The 17795-nt window shown below is 44.6% G+C and overlaps 1 protein-coding gene across 3 annotated transcripts in view; it reads left to right on the forward strand.

Moving 5' to 3' along the window:
- LOC115555194 (microtubule-associated serine/threonine-protein kinase 3) overlaps nt 1-17795 on the forward strand; it is a 266613-nt gene that overhangs the window by 148585 nt on the left and 100233 nt on the right. For all 3 annotated transcript variants that reach the window (XM_030371885.1, XM_030371886.1, XM_030371887.1), the window contains 2 exons: nt 12345-12510; nt 14772-14873. In XM_030371885.1, the coding sequence (XP_030227745.1) occupies nt 12345-12510; nt 14772-14873 (268 nt within the window). The remainder of the gene's footprint in view (nt 1-12344; nt 12511-14771; nt 14874-17795) is intronic.

The raw sequence follows: 17795 nt of genomic DNA on the forward strand, positions 1-17795 counted from the left end.
AATGGGGCAAAGCCGGTCGTCTCATGTATTGTACAGTTGTAACAAAAGGTTAGAGTCCGCAGCACCTGAGGCCACCTGGCTTTTGCAGTTGGGGGAAGGGTTCTTAACATATTCCCCAGCGTCCTGTTGAAGCGTTCTGTGACACCATTACCCATTGGGTGGTCAGGTGTGGTGTGTGACTTCTTCACCCCTGCCATCTCCAAAAGTTCCTTCAGGAGCCTGCTCTTGAAGTTGGCCCCCTGATCCGAATGGATTCTCTTGGGAAAGCCATACACGCAGAAGAAATCATCCCACGATCGACGGGCAACATGTTTTGCAGTTTGACTCTGACAGGGGAAGGCGTGCGCCATTTTGGAGAAGTGGTCAGTTATGACCAAGACATCAACTGTTGTTTTGTCACTCAGTTCAGCTGTCCAAAAGTCGATGCACACCAGTTCCATTGGTTCTGATGTGTGAATGGATTCAAGGGGTGCACGGGCTGCAGGTTCAATGGTTTTGCCAACAATACATCTTTCACATCGTCGTACATGGTTTATGATGTCTGTTTCCATGCCAGCCCAGAAAAACATTTCTCTGGCGAGGGAGAGGGTTCGTGCAAGGCCCTGATGGCCAGCATTGTCATGGAGGCCAAGGAGAATCTGATGTTTAAGGCCATCTGGTACAATGAACTGGGACAGCTTTTTGTTCAGTCGGTTGTCTTTTCTCACCCTGTACAGAATCCCATTTTGTACTTTGAGCTTTTTCCAGTGTCTGAGGAGCTTACTGACGCAGGCAGGTTCAGCTGCAGCCTCGCGTCTGGTAGCTTTCCTTTTTCGCTGCACATAGAACAGGACTGTACTTATCGTTTGGTCTTGCCCTTGAATGCTCAAAAACTGGCTCTGAGGAATAACAGTGGAAGGGTCTTCATCAGGCAACTATGGCAATGGTAGGTTAGCATTGAGATTTCCACAACCACGATGAGCGCTTAGTGCAGCTGACACCTCGTCCGAGCTGATGGAACTTCCCTCAGTCTGAGGATCATGGACATCACTGAGGTCTGTTGACTTTGACCTTGCACCTTGAACAACCTGACAGTTGTTTGTCAGTCGAAAAGCATCCTGCACTGTACCTCTGACAACTCCATTGACTTCATCCAATAATGTGATATATGGCTCTTTCTGCAAGCGGTAACCAACACATGACTGAACGAATGGCTCACGGCTCAAAGCGTCTGCAACAGTGTTCTTAACTCCTGGAACGTACTTAAGATCAAAGTTGAACACTGCCAGCTTGGCCACCCACCTTTGCTCACACGCATCCAAGCGTCGTTTTGTAAGAATGTAGGACAGGGGATTGTTATCCGTCCAGGCGGTGAAGTGTTTAGCCTTTAGCCAATGACTGAATTTGTCACATACGGCCCATTTCAGTGCCAGAAATTCCAGCCTGTGTGCAGGGTAGTTCATTTGAGAATGGGTCAACGTCTTGCTGGCGAAGGCGACAGGCCTTGCAATTGTTTCACCAGGTGCCACTTGTGACAAGACGGCTCCAATGCCATCAAAAGAAGCATCGACAGCAAGGATGAAAGGCTGGTCGAAGTTAGGGTGAGCCAAGGTGACACGATGAGTAAGTTCACTTTTCAGTGTTTGAAAATGATTTCTGACATGCATCAGTCCAGTCACTTGGTGTTATAGCTGGTGGGGCAGAGGACTGTTTCTTGAACCTCCCTCTTTTCTTGGCCTGGGATTGAACTTGCCGTCCAGAAATGAGCCTGAAGAGAGGTTTGGCTTTTCGGAGCAGTCAGAAATGAAATGCTGGTAATAAAAGACCATGCCAAGGAAAGATCTGATCTTTTTGCAGGAGGGCATGACACCATCATTCTCCATTAACTCTGCCTCTCCTACATCAGAAATGGCCTTGACCTGGTCAGGGTCTGTTCTCACCCCATCTGCACAGATGATATGCCCGAGAAACTTAACTGAGCTCTTCAGGAGATGACATTTCTTGGGAGCAAGTTTGAGTTTGTGAGTTTTCAGACGGGAGAACACCATCTCCAGACGTTCAATGGCCAGCTGCTCACTGGGGGCGAAGACCATCAAGTCGTCTAAATAACAGAGCAAGCTGCTGAAATTTTCATCTCCGAAGATTGATAACATCATCCTCATGAAAGTTGCGGGACTGTTAAATAGACCTTGGGGCATCCTATTGTACTCATGGAGGCCAAAGGGGGAGGAAAAGGCTGTGTACTTCTTGTGTGCCTCATGAAGTGGTACATTGTTAAATCCAGAAGTCAAGTCCATGGTCGAAAAGAAGACATTTCCTCCAAGAGCAGCAATGGTATCAACTTGGTGAGGCAGTGGATGTGCATCCTTCACAGTCTTTGCATTGAGCCATCTGAAATCGGTACAAATGCGCAGACTGCCATCCTTTTTCTACACCAAGACCAGTGGTGAAGCGTACTCACTGTGTGACTTCCGGATTATGCCTTTTTCCTCCATCTCATTCAGTGCAGTTCTCAGCTGCTCGTACTGTGTTGGAGGCACTCGGCGGTAAGGCAGGCGAAACGGCCTCTCGTCCACGAGGGGTATTTTGTGGACGAAGTCCTTAGCCTCCCCGCAGTCCATCTTGTCCCTTGAGAAGACTCATACTTCACAACGAGCTGCAGAAGTCTATCTTTCCACTGGTCAGACACCTCACAACCATCCAAGTCCAAGTCTTGTAGTCCCAAGTTGTTTAAAACCTCTTTTCTCTGCTCGGGGGACTTTGTCGACACAGAGCCCTGTGTGACATCTTGGATATTTACAGAAACCTTTTCAGGGAAAGGCAGCTCCTCAACTGCGACACATTGGAAAACGTCTGCAATCTTGCAGTTTCTCTTCAGAGTCAATGCCTTGCTGCTAGGATTGATCAGTTTAAGGGGGACCCACCTGTCGCCCCACAGAGGTGTGACAACCCGGCCAACCAGCACATTTCTGGGCCTTGATCTTGACTGAGTCGGTTCGACGATGACTGTGCTCCCCACTGACAAAGGTGCGGATGCAGGCAGCTTGCCCCAGACATGGTATTCACGCAGAGGTTCAAGTGTAATACTCTGCCTTAGCTTCACTGTGCCGATCTTGGCAGTCATGGGCCCTCCCCGCCATTTTTCAGAGTTGGAGAGCAGAGATAAGAACTGACCACAGTCATCATCTGTAATGTCTTTGGTCTTTGTCACGACGGGTGGGCTTAGGATTCTCCAGGGCCTCCAGTTGGGCGAGCTGGAGCTTTTCGGTTATCTCTTCTTTTCTATTCTTCCCGAACTTTTCTTTCTTCATGAAGAGGTTTTCTGTGTGGGTCGCGTGTCTTACAATCAAATCAAGTCTGGCGGTACGCCACCCAATGCAGTGTGTCTCTATGAATTCCGATATTTGGTCGGTCAACGCATCCAGGAAGGCCGCGGTGAGATTTTCTTCGTACGGAGTCTGAACCACTCGGTCGGTTGGTACAGGCACTCCCCCGTGGATCTTGAACACCTTTTCAATGCGGTCCATCAAGTCAGCCACCGTCTCGCCTTCTATTTGTTTGATTTTTCGAATAGCGGTCCAATCTCTAACCATGGGGAACGCCCCCCTGGCCCGTTCACACAGTCCCTCTACCAGGCGGCGGTACACGGACCCTTGATCCCAATTGAACATTAAATCAGCTTCGTCCCTCCCGGGCATGTCGCCTTGGATACGACCCCACCTTAGGGTCAGTCTGTACGTACAGAGTTGGCGAACTTCGCTGATGGAGGCCTTGTGTTGTTGGACCAACTCTTGAAGGGCTGTGGCGAAGGCAGCCCCTCCCACTGCAGATGGGTCTGGGAGCCATTCCGCTATGTCCTTAATGTCACTGGGTCTCCATGCACGGAAAACGTATGCTGGACTGCCATCCTTGGGGTTCAGTACTTCATGTACTGAACCCCATGGGGAATTGGGGAATTGTCCATCCATCACGTCCCCATGTTTAAGAGTTGGGGAGAACGCCATTCCCTGGTTCCTCAAGCGGCTGGCGACGGGTTCCCGCTTGGTCGGTGTGGCCATCGCCTGCTGGAATGATTGTGGACCTTTCCTCTGGCTACGAGTTGCAGGCCTATCTCCTGCCGTGCTGCATACGGGTGTTTTCTCCTCATCTTTGAGGTCAGGGTAGAGATTGTCCGATTCGGCGGTTTCCTGGGCGTTGTCATACGGGGGAGGTGAAGGGGGACTCGCACGCGGTCCGCCGGTGCAGTCCAGGTCCGGGTTTATATCTCGGGTGACATTGAGATTAAAAATCCCTACACTCTCTACGCTCTCTGTCCCTGGCTGATTTTTTTTTCTATCCTGGCCCTCTCTTTCCCACAAATAAAATGCACACCAACATAGTTTGGAACTTTTCTTTTTCATTTCTGACTCCAACAATCGTCTCTCTAACTCCTGTAATCGTTTTAAGCTAAAACTCCCCATTTCAGGAAAGCCCAGTTTGCACCAATATTTTAAACCCTCCAGAGCCGCTTCACCATGCTTCTCCAACATCACCTTCGCAGGCCCCGTTATCTCAGTTTTTCCAGATTTGTTCCCCATATTTTAGATCCTTTTACACTAGTTATTATTTAACAAATTATCTAATATTGCCGAAACCTCCTTGTTACTACACACATATACATATATTTATTAATGAATACCTATTATTATTATTTATATATATATATAACACCAACCGCGCTTCAACGGGTTTCCCTTTTTCCCGTTCCCCCGACAGACTCTAGCTGCCCTTTCTGTTACCTATATAGCCATATATATATTGACGGAAGCGAAGCGGAGCTACCGCCTGTTCCTATAACAGAGTTTCTTTGAACGAGGCCTAAGTTCAGATATAAGTTTACGTTTACCGAAACATTTATATACCGTTCCTGTAACGGATTTTATTTTGAAGCTTTAACAGTATTGTGATCTCACCTGCTCAAATTCTTTTTCCTTTGGATACCGTACTGAAGAACCACTAGTTTATCCCCCACAGGCACCCTTTCCTCGGCCCATTAGTCTGGTTATAGTCACCTGGAGGCGAGGTAGAGCTTTGGGACTGAGAACGAATCCTCAGACCTGTCTTGGAAGCTGATATTTCGTAGAATCTTCAGGTTAGGTATCCCGGACGAGCCCCCAACTGTCGTGGCAATTTCTGTATCAGATATTGCGTCTAAGCAGATGAGATATTTAGATGCAAAAAAGCACAGAATACTGTTGACAATTAATGATTATATATATTTGTAATAAAAGTACGAACAAAGATACATCACAACATGCATCAACAAACAACATAACAGGCATACATTACAATAATCTGAGGCCTCAGATGGGAGCTCCTCTTTGCGTGTTACTTCATTCTCTGAAGGTACGCTCAGACAAGTCCACGGAGTGTTTGAAAGTAATGAGTTCTTATTCACTTCGGTTGGCTTCTGGAGGGTGTGTCCCCCCCATAAAACCAACAGCCTTTGTTTACCAGATGGTAATCTTTTCTATTGAAGCCCCCCCCCCGATGCCATTTGAGGGGTCGGCAGCCGTGAGTGACCTTCTGGCCTCGTTGACGCTAGCCAGCGGGTCGAGGAAACAAGCCCATACATCAAAGCATTGCTTGTAATCTGATTTACAACACACGAAAACATAGGAACAGGCAGGCAATAAAATGCATCAGACGACTCTCGAACGTTCACACTTTAAATGACCCAAAAGGAGAGCAGAAGGCAGACACTATCTAAAATTACACAGAATAGCAACAAAACTTAAATTCATATAGACCAAAACAATACAACATGTAGATTTTCCATCACATGAGCATGGGGCAGAACCAAAGTGCTTTCGTAGGAGAGCATTAGGGCTGTAACGATACGCGTATCAAACCGAAAATCGCGATACTCAAAGCCACGAACCTGTCTCGTGGTGTGAGAAGGCAGAAGCGCGATACGCCCTTTCTAACTCTGCGGTCAAATTGTCCGATTGAAATTTGCTAATAATTTGTCTAAATAATAGTCTGCTGACAGCGCCCCCTCCTATCGATGCCGTAAGTATGCGACTGCAATCCTCCGTGGCTACGGAGGATCGCATTTCTCCACAGCCGTCGAAGTGCTCATATGCGATATGAACGACATTTATCCAGAGGGGGCCTGTGTTTATCCTGTCTCTAGTGTTTTGTGTGATTTGACTGGCAGTTTGTCTGCTTATAGGTCGGAATGAAGCGGCCACCGATTATTGACAGGATGGGTACTTTATTCTACCGGACTCGTTCGCTTCTTCACTAGACACACGCGCTACCGCTCGCTCTCCTCGCTCATCCACTCACTCGCTGACGTCACTCACACACGCATACGCACATTGCCATTCTGGCGCACACACATATGCTACTCGTAACGCCTCGTTATTGCGACGTTCATGACATTCAGGTTTTTCTCCATCTATTGAAAGTTAGGCTATTAAACATGTTGCATTCTATACGGCCTGATTATGTCATTATTTAAGCTACATAGCCTAATAAGAAGTGCTAATAAGGATATTTCACTACACCAACCAAACAGTTGAAAAAAGCATCCTCCCACACGTTATTTCTTTATTCATTTAGCTATACTTTAATGGTATTCTTTCTGTTCAAATCTGTTCAGTGTTCCAAATTATTTGTTATTAAATGTTACATTAAGTTAATTGGTATATAAGTGTTGTTTAAATAAAATGCTTTTTAAATTTCAAAAAATCGTGGGATGTATCGAACCGTGGGTCAAAAATCGTGATACAAACCGAATCGTGAGTTTGTGTATCGTTACAGCCCTAGAGAGCATAGATGGCTTCAGGGTCATGGGTGATGTCTATGACACTGTTTCTGGTACCCACCCGGGCGATGTCTTTAGCTTTTCCCCTAAGGTGAACAAGGATCTCCTCAGCTTGTTCCTCGGGTCTGAGGTTACTTTTCTTAATATAAGTTCTCATGACATCCTCCCACTCTCTAACAGACACAGTCAGAGCTCTCCCCTCTGAAGCATGGGGGATCTTTCAGCTTTCTGTGAGATACAAGCCGCAAATGAGAGCCGTCAAGCATGTTTGAAGTAGACATTTCAGCATTGGCTGAGGAAGTGGCAGCATTGGTTAAAGGGGGTCCTCACAGATGGGCTGAATTGGGTTATAATGTTCTGTAAAACCTCTGAGTAACATGCTGAATCACATCTCCCATCTGATTTACAATTTAATTAACAAGGGCCACAGGGCTAGGGGCAGCAGAACTGGTGTGTTGCGGATGACTTAGAGGAGGGGACACATCCCTACTGATCAAAGGGAACCCTGGTGTACTCTCACTTCCCCCAAAACAATACCACGCCCATGTACAGGTGTTTCAAACTGCAAAAACATAGGAGAACTCAACACTCCTCTACCCCTGCCAACACCACCTTGCTCGCACCACAGCGTAACAGCATTTTACTTCTAACAGTGATCGTATAGTGGTAACATTTGGTGTGAAAAACATACTTGTAAACAAAATATAAAAACATAAAAGATCCTAATGGTCTGTAATAGTGAGTAACAGACAATAAATTAATGCTATTATTTGTATTGACAACATTCAGAATTAGCTCAACTTGCATAACATTAGTCTAACATCAAAACAGACTCAGTTTTGCAATCACAAGTCCAAAACACATATTGAAAAATCCAGTGTAAAAGAGCACTCACATATTAATTACACAACACAGGGCTCCAGAGTGCGCCAAATTTGGGCGCACATGCGCCTAGAATTCGGGGTAGTGCGACCAAATATTTTATTTGGGCGCACCGGTGCGACTGAAAATTTATCTGGTATAATTATTATTATTTTATTTTTTTACAGAGCAGTCTATTCATAATATTGTAATAACCACGGAAGAGGCAGTGAATGAAGTATTGATTAGAAAGCGATTTATTAGATACCTAATAAACCGTTGGAACACGCAAGACCGGTAACAATAGCAACGCCGGTAAACAAACCCGCGAAGCCCAATCCAGGGGCCTGTACTACGAAGCTCGATTAGAGGGTTAGCGAGGTATGTTGAGCTGAAAGCCTGGGTTAGCTGTACCATGAAAGTCGATCTCTTTAAGCGTCGCTGTATCACCATTGCTGACTTACGCTCGCAACCAAACCTGGTCGGGAGCAGCTTTTCAGCGAGTCTACCCGGAGATCGGCTACTTATATCGGCGTGCGCAGCTTCCTAGCCCCTCCTCCGATAATGGCGTCACCATTTTTGGGTGTTCTCATGGACCACGGCGCACTTATCGTACAGGCGTCTCTCCGGAGACAGAGGGTTTTTCAGGACAGAACCGATCCCTTGGCATTGTCTGACGATATACTTTTTGAGAGATACAGATTCAGCATTTATTTAAGGCATTTATTTAATGGTCAAAATATTATTAATCAATGGCGTAAATATCGATGGTGCAACCGGTGCAGTTGCCCCGTCCGTCCGTCCGTCCATCAACAACTCAGCGCAAGGCAGGCACGGTCCAACGCCCCCCCCCCCCCCCGTCAACAACTCAGCGCAAGGCAGGCACGGTTCAACGCCCCTTCCCCCCCCCCCACCCCCCCCCCCCCCCCGTCAACAACTCAAAACTTGGGTGCACCATAAATACGTGCTGGTGCACCCAAATTAAAACTTTAGGCGCACCAGTGCACCCAAGGAAAAAGTTAGTCTGGAGCCCTGAACATTGCAACAACATTGCATGTAAAACAGTACAAATAAACATACCTGCAACATGGGACAGTAAACACGAACAGTGTGCAATTAATGGAAAAGCCTTGCAGTCTGTTCTCACTCACACTACAAAAGTGGAGCTTGGCATTAGCATATACAGGTCACGTACACCTCGTGCTGAGAGTAGCTAGCTAAAACATTCCTCGCACATGGCAACAATTCGTCACAAAGCAACAAAACTACTGGTTTTATAAATGCCTCATTAGTCAAGCATGTTATACAACAAATGCTGATAGTTTACACATCATATGAACCGTAGTTTTCCTTCATAACTGACTTTATGTCAGAGCGAACAGAACAGCAACTTACCCACAGCGTAACAGCATCTCACTTCTGAGCGCAAAACAAAATGCCCGGCATTAAGTGCGAAACAAACTTCCGCTGTGGACCTAAAATACACAAAAAAACCTTTTGTTGCAGTCCCAAGTTTGACAGGAATTTAACATTAAACCCAAGTTATTATTTACACTGTTACACTAGCAACCTGCTCTGGTGCTTTTTACCTATGTATTCAGGCTAAAATGACTTGATTGTCTGATGCCTCATCATCCCAGCCAAAGAGTATTGGTATCATTAGTAATGGCTACTTGCCAAATCTAAAAATTAACTTCACACAGTGTGTCTTTTTCCAATGTATTTGTTATCATTCGTAGCATTGATCAGCATTGTTTGCCAAAGTTGTTGACGTCGCTTAGCAACCGAATACGCTGGGGTTGATAAGTCTACCGGACTGTGGAGTGATACAGATGACGTAAATCAGAGGCAAAAAAAACCTTGTCTTGCCCTGCCTGAAGGGGCTTATTTTCGATAATGACCGGCTACGTTCTATACATTATCCCGCTTATTACACGGCTACTAGCCAAAACGAAAAAATAACTTCACATGGTGTGTCTGTTTACAATTTATTTGTTACCAGCATTCGTAGTGTTGATCAGCAGAGAAATAGTCCGCCAAAGACGTTGACGTCGCTTAGCAACCGAAGACGCTGGGGTTGAAAAGTTACCAAACTACTTGAGGAGTGGTACCAATGACGTCATTAGAGGCAAAAAGTTCTTTGTCTTCCTTGACAGCGGTCAATAATACTTAGCAACGGTGAATTATCAAATATAATTCACCGCCGGAAGTTGTGAAGTGCCCATGCAAGTGAACTGAGTGTTCCACGGCATTGAAAAGACCCGTGTAATAATCTTGACGAAATCTGGTGGGAACGTGTTCCCAGCGTAATCGACGCCTATGCATCCAGACTTAACAATGTCAACTGTTTCCAACTTATTTGATTAAAACTGTATTACAATGACTCAAAATATTTTTTTCAATAGGCAAATGAAGAAAGGTTTCTCACTACAGTGCAAATTGGTGGAGCTTGGCTTAGTCCAGCTCTACTCTTGGTTACAGCCGCAGTCCCCGCCCAGATCCAGCCCCTCCCCAACTCACTCATACAACTCCGGAGCACAAGTTCAAGTAACCTCTGGCTCTAGGCCCAGAGAGCCGGTGATTGACTGACGTCCGAGAGGGGGTTGTGCTTCTCGGACACCTATAGTATAACGCAGTTGCGGGCCGTGCATTTCACCCCTAGGCCTACACTGGTGTCCTACATGAACTAATCCACCTCTTAATGCCATAATTTGACTCCACGGCTATAGAAACCATCAATATTACACAGAAATGCAGTATAACAGGGCGTTGCATCACAGACAGGTATCTCATGTAGCAAGAAAGAATGCCATTACTAAAGCAAAAACCCAATTAGGAAAATTCAACAAGTCTATTTTCACTGTAACCACAGCTGCCATACATACATCATCTCTAGCAGAAACATCAATATTAACCTAATTAAATGACAAAAATATTAAAACGTTTAAATAAAATGCATTACTCACCAAAACGACTGATTATTTGTACGCAAAGCCCATCCTCCTTTCTTTCCTCAAGAAGAGTTAGTCAAATGGTGGTGCATGGCGTATTATCCCTTTTGGAAGCCTGGTAACACGTTTGCATTGAAAGGAACAGATATATCAACTTCTAGTTTTTATGTGTGCAAAATGCTTTTCAGAGCGAGAGAATCACTTTTTGACCAACAATGTGATTCTGACGTTAAATTGTTGATTGTGCTCTAAACAAATGTACATCACTTACAAATCGTGGTGTATGGCTTAATAACCCTTTTGGAAGCCTAGTAACACGTTTGCATCGAAAGGAACAGAAATATCAACTTTTCTATTTTTTATGTGTGCAAAATGCTTTTCAGAGCGAGAGAATCACTTTTTGACCAACAATGTGATTCTGACCTTACAATGTTGATTGTGCTCAAAACTAATGTACTTCACATCCAAATGGTGGTGAATGGCTTAATAACCCTTTTGTAAGCCTAGTAACACGTTTGCATTAAAAGGAACAGAAAAATCAACTTTTCTAGTTTTTATGTGTGCAAAATACTTTTCAGAGCAAGAGAATCACTTGTTGACCAACAATGTGATTCTGACCTTACATTGTTGATCGTGCTCAAAACTAGAAATATAAACTGTTCTCGTTTTTTTTCATCCTCCTTTCTTTCCTCAAGAAGGGTTAGATTACTCTGTTGTACAGTTTATCTGTGCATTTCAGTTCCAACAATAAGTCCCTTTCTATCGCCATGGAGGCTAATGCTGAAAGTTGAGTCTGTCCAGTCGTGTTTTTGGAGTAAGTTTTAATTCCCTTCAGGGAATCGCTTAATTTATTTATTTATTATTCGCTTTATTTTAGTTCGTGCCGGTAGCTATAGATGCTTTGCTGGCTCTGACTAGTACCTCTCTGACCATCCAATCAAAGGACATGAAAATGCAGACGTCACTGGACGCCTGCTAGATGGCCTCGATGTTGCCAACTCGAAATCGAATTGGTTAAAGCAACAACGTCATTGCCACTTACTTTAAGCTACAGACGCCTGCACTTTCGATTCTGAAGGCGTCAAGGCAGATTTCTTTGACCCTGGCAACAAATGATGGCTGAAATATGATTGGATAAAAGCTCTAACATAAACATACACTAGTGGAAGCAGCGCAACCAAGAGAAAAGCTATGAAATGAAGAGAATAGACTATTGGAAATAATTTAATACATATTCATGGAAAACATATATTAAAACATAAGTCAGTGATTCTGATAGTGTTTAGGCCAGCGAGGAGGCCTTGCTGGCCCTGATAGCCCACCACTGGTATAACGCTACGGTGTGGGTGGATGTTAGGAGCTCCGTATGAGGAGCGGTTTATTTTTGGGCGGAGCTGGATGTCAAGCTCCACCCATTTGGATCTGCAGTGAGGAACACTTGAAAATTCCTAACAAATATTTTTCATGTCAGCCTCATTATGTTTACAAATTTCAGATAATTTTCTGTCACAGAATCCCCCATGTCCACATTGTGATGGATCTTAGAATGGAGAAACCTCTTTCTATGTCATTTTTCGATGCCTACCATGAAGGGCCTTGTTGCTATGTACACCATGTTAGGCCCTGTTGCTATGTCGTCCGTGCTAGGTTCTGTTGCTATGTCCACCATGTTGCTATGTCCTCGTACCATCTTCTCCCATGCGTTGCCATGTCCTCCATCTTACTTCATGTCTCTGTTGTAGGTGTGCGGTACGCCGGAGTACATCGCCCCAGAGGTGATACTGCGGCAAGGCTACGGGAAGCCGGTAGACTGGTGGTCCATGGGGGTCATCCTCTACGAGTTCCTCGTTGGGTGCGTTCCTTTCTTCGGCGACACCCCTGAAGAGCTCTTTGGACAAGTGGTCAGCGGTGAGTAGCTGTGGTGGAACTGGGCCCTCAGTGGAAAAAAGTGCACTCATGTTTGTTTTTTGCACAAAGGAATGAGGAAGTCTTCAGTTTGAGCCAATCGTGAAGCATTACAACGTTTATTCGATCTCGCCTATTTCCCCCCCCTCATTTGATTACAGTGTTGAGGTTTAGTTTTGCTGTAAATTCTGTATTCAAATCTGTTGTTCATGAAAAATGAATGTTTTCTTTTCGAAACAGCTATCGCGAAAATGACATGTCATTATTCAACTGTGGCCTATTATTTGTACGGAAAATAGTAGCTTTGGAATATAGGCAGACAAAACGGTTCATGTACCGCTTGGGTCTTACTATTCACAATCTATAATTTTCCATGCACATCAAAGTTTTTCCAGTTTGCATAAGCACCAGGCATCGACGGCATGTGCAAAGGGTAAATGTTCTTTTATAGTTAGTTTTACGGATGACTTCAACTCCTGTGTGTGTGTGTGTGTGTGTGTGTGTGTGTGTGTGTGTGTGTGTGTGTGTGTGTGTGTGTGTGAGACCTAAATAAGAAAGAACTAATTTAAACTAGAAAATGCATTTCATGCAGAAAATGCGGTGAGTGCTGTAGTGCCAAGTGAGGTTGAAAATGTGTTTTAATAAAGATAGTTTAAGACGTAAAGAGATGTTAAATGGCAAGTGAAGGGATCAAGTGAAGGGATTTGAACTTTGAATTTGAGTTTAAATGGAGTAAACAATGTAAACATGCACACCATTTGAGAAAATGTAAATTGTTGGAAACAAATAAAGTGACCGCTGAATGAAAAGCGCAAAGCATTCAGCGGTGCTGTATTTGGAACGTCAAATGTATTGCCCTGCACTGCGTGCGTGCGTGCGTGCGTGCGTGTGTGATAATATAATTAAGCAATAGATCACGACAGGCTGTGGTATGTGCTCATTATACCACTGTTAAGGGGCGTTGTCCGGCCCCGACGCGCAGCGGAGGGCCGGCGACCCCCTTCACAGTGGTTACTACTATGGACCAACGAAAGTCATAGACACACTACATTTAAAAAGAAACCAAGAAAGTCAAAATAGCCGTTTTATTAAAGAATACAAAAAAGTAGTCCCTCCTGGCTGCCTTCAAAATGCACGACGGTCGCTATGCAACACACTTTAGCGTCCCTCCGAGAGAAGGCTCGGCTAGAGCGGTTCGCCGGCCGGCAATTTATCCTATGGAGCAGTTCACTTGCCGTGTGCCTAAGCTTTCGTTAGTCTCTCCATTGCCTTGCTCACTCCCGGAGTAACAACATTTACACCCTCTCCATTATCCAACATATGTTTTACTTTGTAACCGTTTCTACTTCCAGGCGCGGAGTGACATGCAAACTTTCACAAAATGATCGGGCGTCATAGCAGTTATGTATTCGCTCATTATACAACAGTTAGGAACAAATCAGATCGCTGGATTTAGGCCCCCCGTTGTATAATTAAGCAATAGATCACGACAGGCTGTGGTATGTGCTCATTATACCACTGTTAAGGGGCGACCCCCCTTCACAGTGGTGTAATGAGCACATACCACTGACTGAAGTGATCTATTGCTTTTATACAACGGTTACTATTATGGCAAAACGAAAGTCATAGACACACTACATTAAAAAAACAACAAGAAAGTGAAAATAGCTGTTTTTTTAAAGAATACAAAAAAGTAGTCCCTCCTGGCTGCCTTCCAAATGACGGTCGCAAACTGATTAGCTTTGCAATCAGTTTTATTTTTATTTTGCTTGAGAGTAGGCTAGAGTTACTGTGTTTTGTCATTCTCCGTATATCGGATATTTCAATCTGATATTTTTATGCTGGAGTGGACAGTACGGTACCGGGACGGAGTAAGACCGTGACTTACAAGTTGTTCTGTGCTGTGATTGGCTGAAGAGAAATAGTTAAATCGCCGCGTTCTAGAACTGGACCTTGCGATTTGACATGTTCAATCTCTGGCGACTCCTTACAACTCCATGCGACTCCTTGCAACTCCTTGCAACGACCCGTTCACACCGCCCCTGCGACGTTCTAAAACCGTCTCGTTGCAAGCCGTTGCAAGGTGAATCTTTGGTCTGAACTGGGCTTTAAACCTAAGAAGAACAATAGTTGAGCGCTGCATGCAGCACTCACCTAATGAAGGGATGCTCTGTGCTAATTTCAAACATAATCTACATGAATAATACATTATTATTCATGGCTAGAGTTTAACTTGTTTGACTCTCTTTCTTTGTAACCCTTAGATGACATCATCTGGCCGGGAGAGGAGGATGCCCTGCCTCCCGAGGCCCAGGACATGATCACCCGCCTCCTGAAGCAGAGTCCTCTGGAGCGATTGGGCACAGGTAATGCAGATCTAACCTCTGAATGTCTCATCCGCCGGTCAATCATCACCCTTTACTCAATCCCAGACCAAATAAGGGAAAACAAATGATGGTGTGTTCGAGTTGCCTCGTACATCGACTGCACGAGTTGCTCTTGTGCGGTTATTTCCTGGCTTGTAGCACTTATAGGCTGTGTCCCAATTCAGGGGATGCATCCTTCGAAGGGTGCATTCGAAGGGCGATTGCGTCGCTGCGATGCGTCAAGGGCTGTCCCATTTCGAAGGCTCCTTCAAATGCGGCCGACAAATGCAGCCTTCTTTTCCCGGATTTGAAGGATACAACAGATGTATCCTTCACAGCCAAAGTATCCCAAGATTCATTGCACGTTGGATTTTTTGCTGCAACTGCAGTGGCAGTTGCAGCAAATTACATATTCAATGACAAATCTACAGTTGTGACCAAAATTATTAGTGTGTGTTTACTTGTGTAATTAGACAAAATTCTTGATTTCTCCATGGAAATGGCCATAACACGTGTTCATTATTGTGGAAACAAATACGCTACAAAGACAAAAGTTGACAAGTTTGATTAGGATATTTTATTGATACAATGAGTTGAAACAAAAAGGGGCAAAAATGAGAAATCCAAAATTATTAGCCCCCTGGCCATTAATAGTCAATAGTGTACCCTTTCTGAGCCACAACTGAGAACAACCTCTTAGGCCCCGTCCACACGAAGCCGATTTCATGACGAAACCGCAAAGGTCTTGTACGGTTCGGCCTTCCGTCCACACGAAGCCGGTGAATCCGCTGACCGAAACCGTATACTTCTGAAACCACCCTCGGAGGTGGTTTCAAATCTACCCGGTTTCGTTTTGGATTCGTGTGGACGCCTGAAACCGACTGAAACCGTAAACCATGACGTCATCGCCCCACCCCTCGACCCTCTAGCCAATTACTGTTAAGCCCGCGGAGTCACAGAACTCACAACAAAAAAGATGATGGCGGACTACAGGCTTGTAACCGTTCTGCAGCAGATCATGTCCCTTGTTGGGTTGCTAAGCCATTTTTTATTGAGACTGTTGACTGACTGTTTGTTTGTGTTGTTAGTGGTTCGGGGGGCAGCCTTTATGCGCATGCTCGCCTCTTCTTTTCATTTAATTTTCTTCTGGATTTCTTTAGCAGAAGCAGCGCCCCTTATGGGCCTGGCATGTGTACTACAGCGTTTCTACAGATCTACCCGGTTTCGCTTGACTCCGTCTTTACGGAGATACTCCGAAACCGAAACGGTTTTGCCCGTTTCGGCTTTGTGTGGACGGGGCCTTAGAGTAGTTCTTTACTAGGTTGGCACAGGTCGCCTGAGGGATTTGGGCCCATTCTTCCATTACAAATTGTTCCAGCTGGTCCAAATTGCGTGGTTTCCGAGCATGGACATTCACTTTGAGCACCCGCTACAGATTCTCAATAGGATTGAGGTCTGGGCTCTGTGCAGGCCACTTCAGGATCTTGGTTTTGGTATCCTTCAGGAACCATCCTTCAGGTGTGCTTCGGGTCATTGTCTTGTTGGAAGACCCAGAGACGACCTAAGGATAGACTACGAGCAGATTTCTGCATTTTATCCCTCAAAATGTCAACATAATTTTCTTTTTTCATGATGCCATGCACCCGAACAAGGCTCCCTGTGCCTGTGGCTGCAAAACAGCCCCACATCATGATGCTCCCACCACCATGTTTAACTGTGGGAACTGTGTTCTTAGGGTTGAAGGTCTCTCCCTTTCTTCGCCAAACATAAGCAACATCCATGTGCCAAAACAATTCCAGTTTAGTCTCATCAGACCAAAGCACAGACTTCCAAAACTCATCTTTACCTTTCAAATGTTCACGGGCAAACCTCAGTCTGGCTTTGATGTGCCGCTTTTTGAGTAAAGGGGTTCTTCTTGGACGATGGGCCTGAAGCCCACCACGATGGAGAGCCCTCACAACTGTGCTCCTTGAAACATCAACTCCAGAAGAGGCCAGGTCAGCAACAATCATTTTGGCATATGTCCGGGGATTCTTGCTGACATCTGACAATTTTCCTCTCTAGAGTTCTTGAAATCTTGAGCTTACGACCACGCCCAGGTATGTTTCTCACAGATTTTGTCTCCTTGTACTTGACAATGATGCAACGTACGGCGGTTCTAGACACTGTGAAACGCTTGGAAATGGCAGTATAGCCTTCCCCCTTATCATGAGCCTCCACTATCTTCTTTCTGAGCTGGAGAATGATTTCCTTTGTCTTTGGCATGGTGAGTAAAAGTAGTCCCTCTCAATAATGTGTTCAAGTGCCCTGTTCCTTGGAGTCCTTTTATGCTGATTGAATGTTCAGGTGTTATCAGGAAGCCAATTGACTGCACAGGTGTGGTTTGAAAGCTGTTTGGTTACTTAGGTGTGTTTTGGAAGGCAAGAATTCACATGGGGGAAATATTATTGACCACCCCATCATGAGTGCTAATATTTTTTAAATCCCAATTTTTCTCTATATTTGATATAAAGCAAGCCTAAAATGTTATTTTATATTCCAAAATGTACCAAAACTACTAAAAAGCACTGGTGAATCTTTGATTATATCGAGTTTTATCAATGCTGCAAACATTGGGAAGAATTTTAGGAAAATGTTCCATAATTCCTGGGGGGACTAATAATTTTGGTCACAAATGTATGTAAAAACATTTTTTTATATTAAAATAAAGTTGAGTATTTTAAATTTGTAACTTTTTTGTCAAAGTTTAATTTCTTTAACACGAGCCATATAACGTTAAACTAATTAACGTTATATTTTATATAATTATTATATAACCGAATCAGAATAAGAAAACTTCCTTGATCCCCGGGGGTAAATTGTTTTGTTCCAGGTGCTCCGTACAAATAGAAATTACAAGCATAGAAAATAAGATTATAAAAA

This window comes from Gadus morhua, chromosome 12 (assembly GCF_902167405.1).
Source record: "Gadus morhua chromosome 12, gadMor3.0, whole genome shotgun sequence".
In the NCBI taxonomy this organism is placed as follows: Eukaryota; Metazoa; Chordata; class Actinopteri; order Gadiformes; family Gadidae; genus Gadus; species Gadus morhua.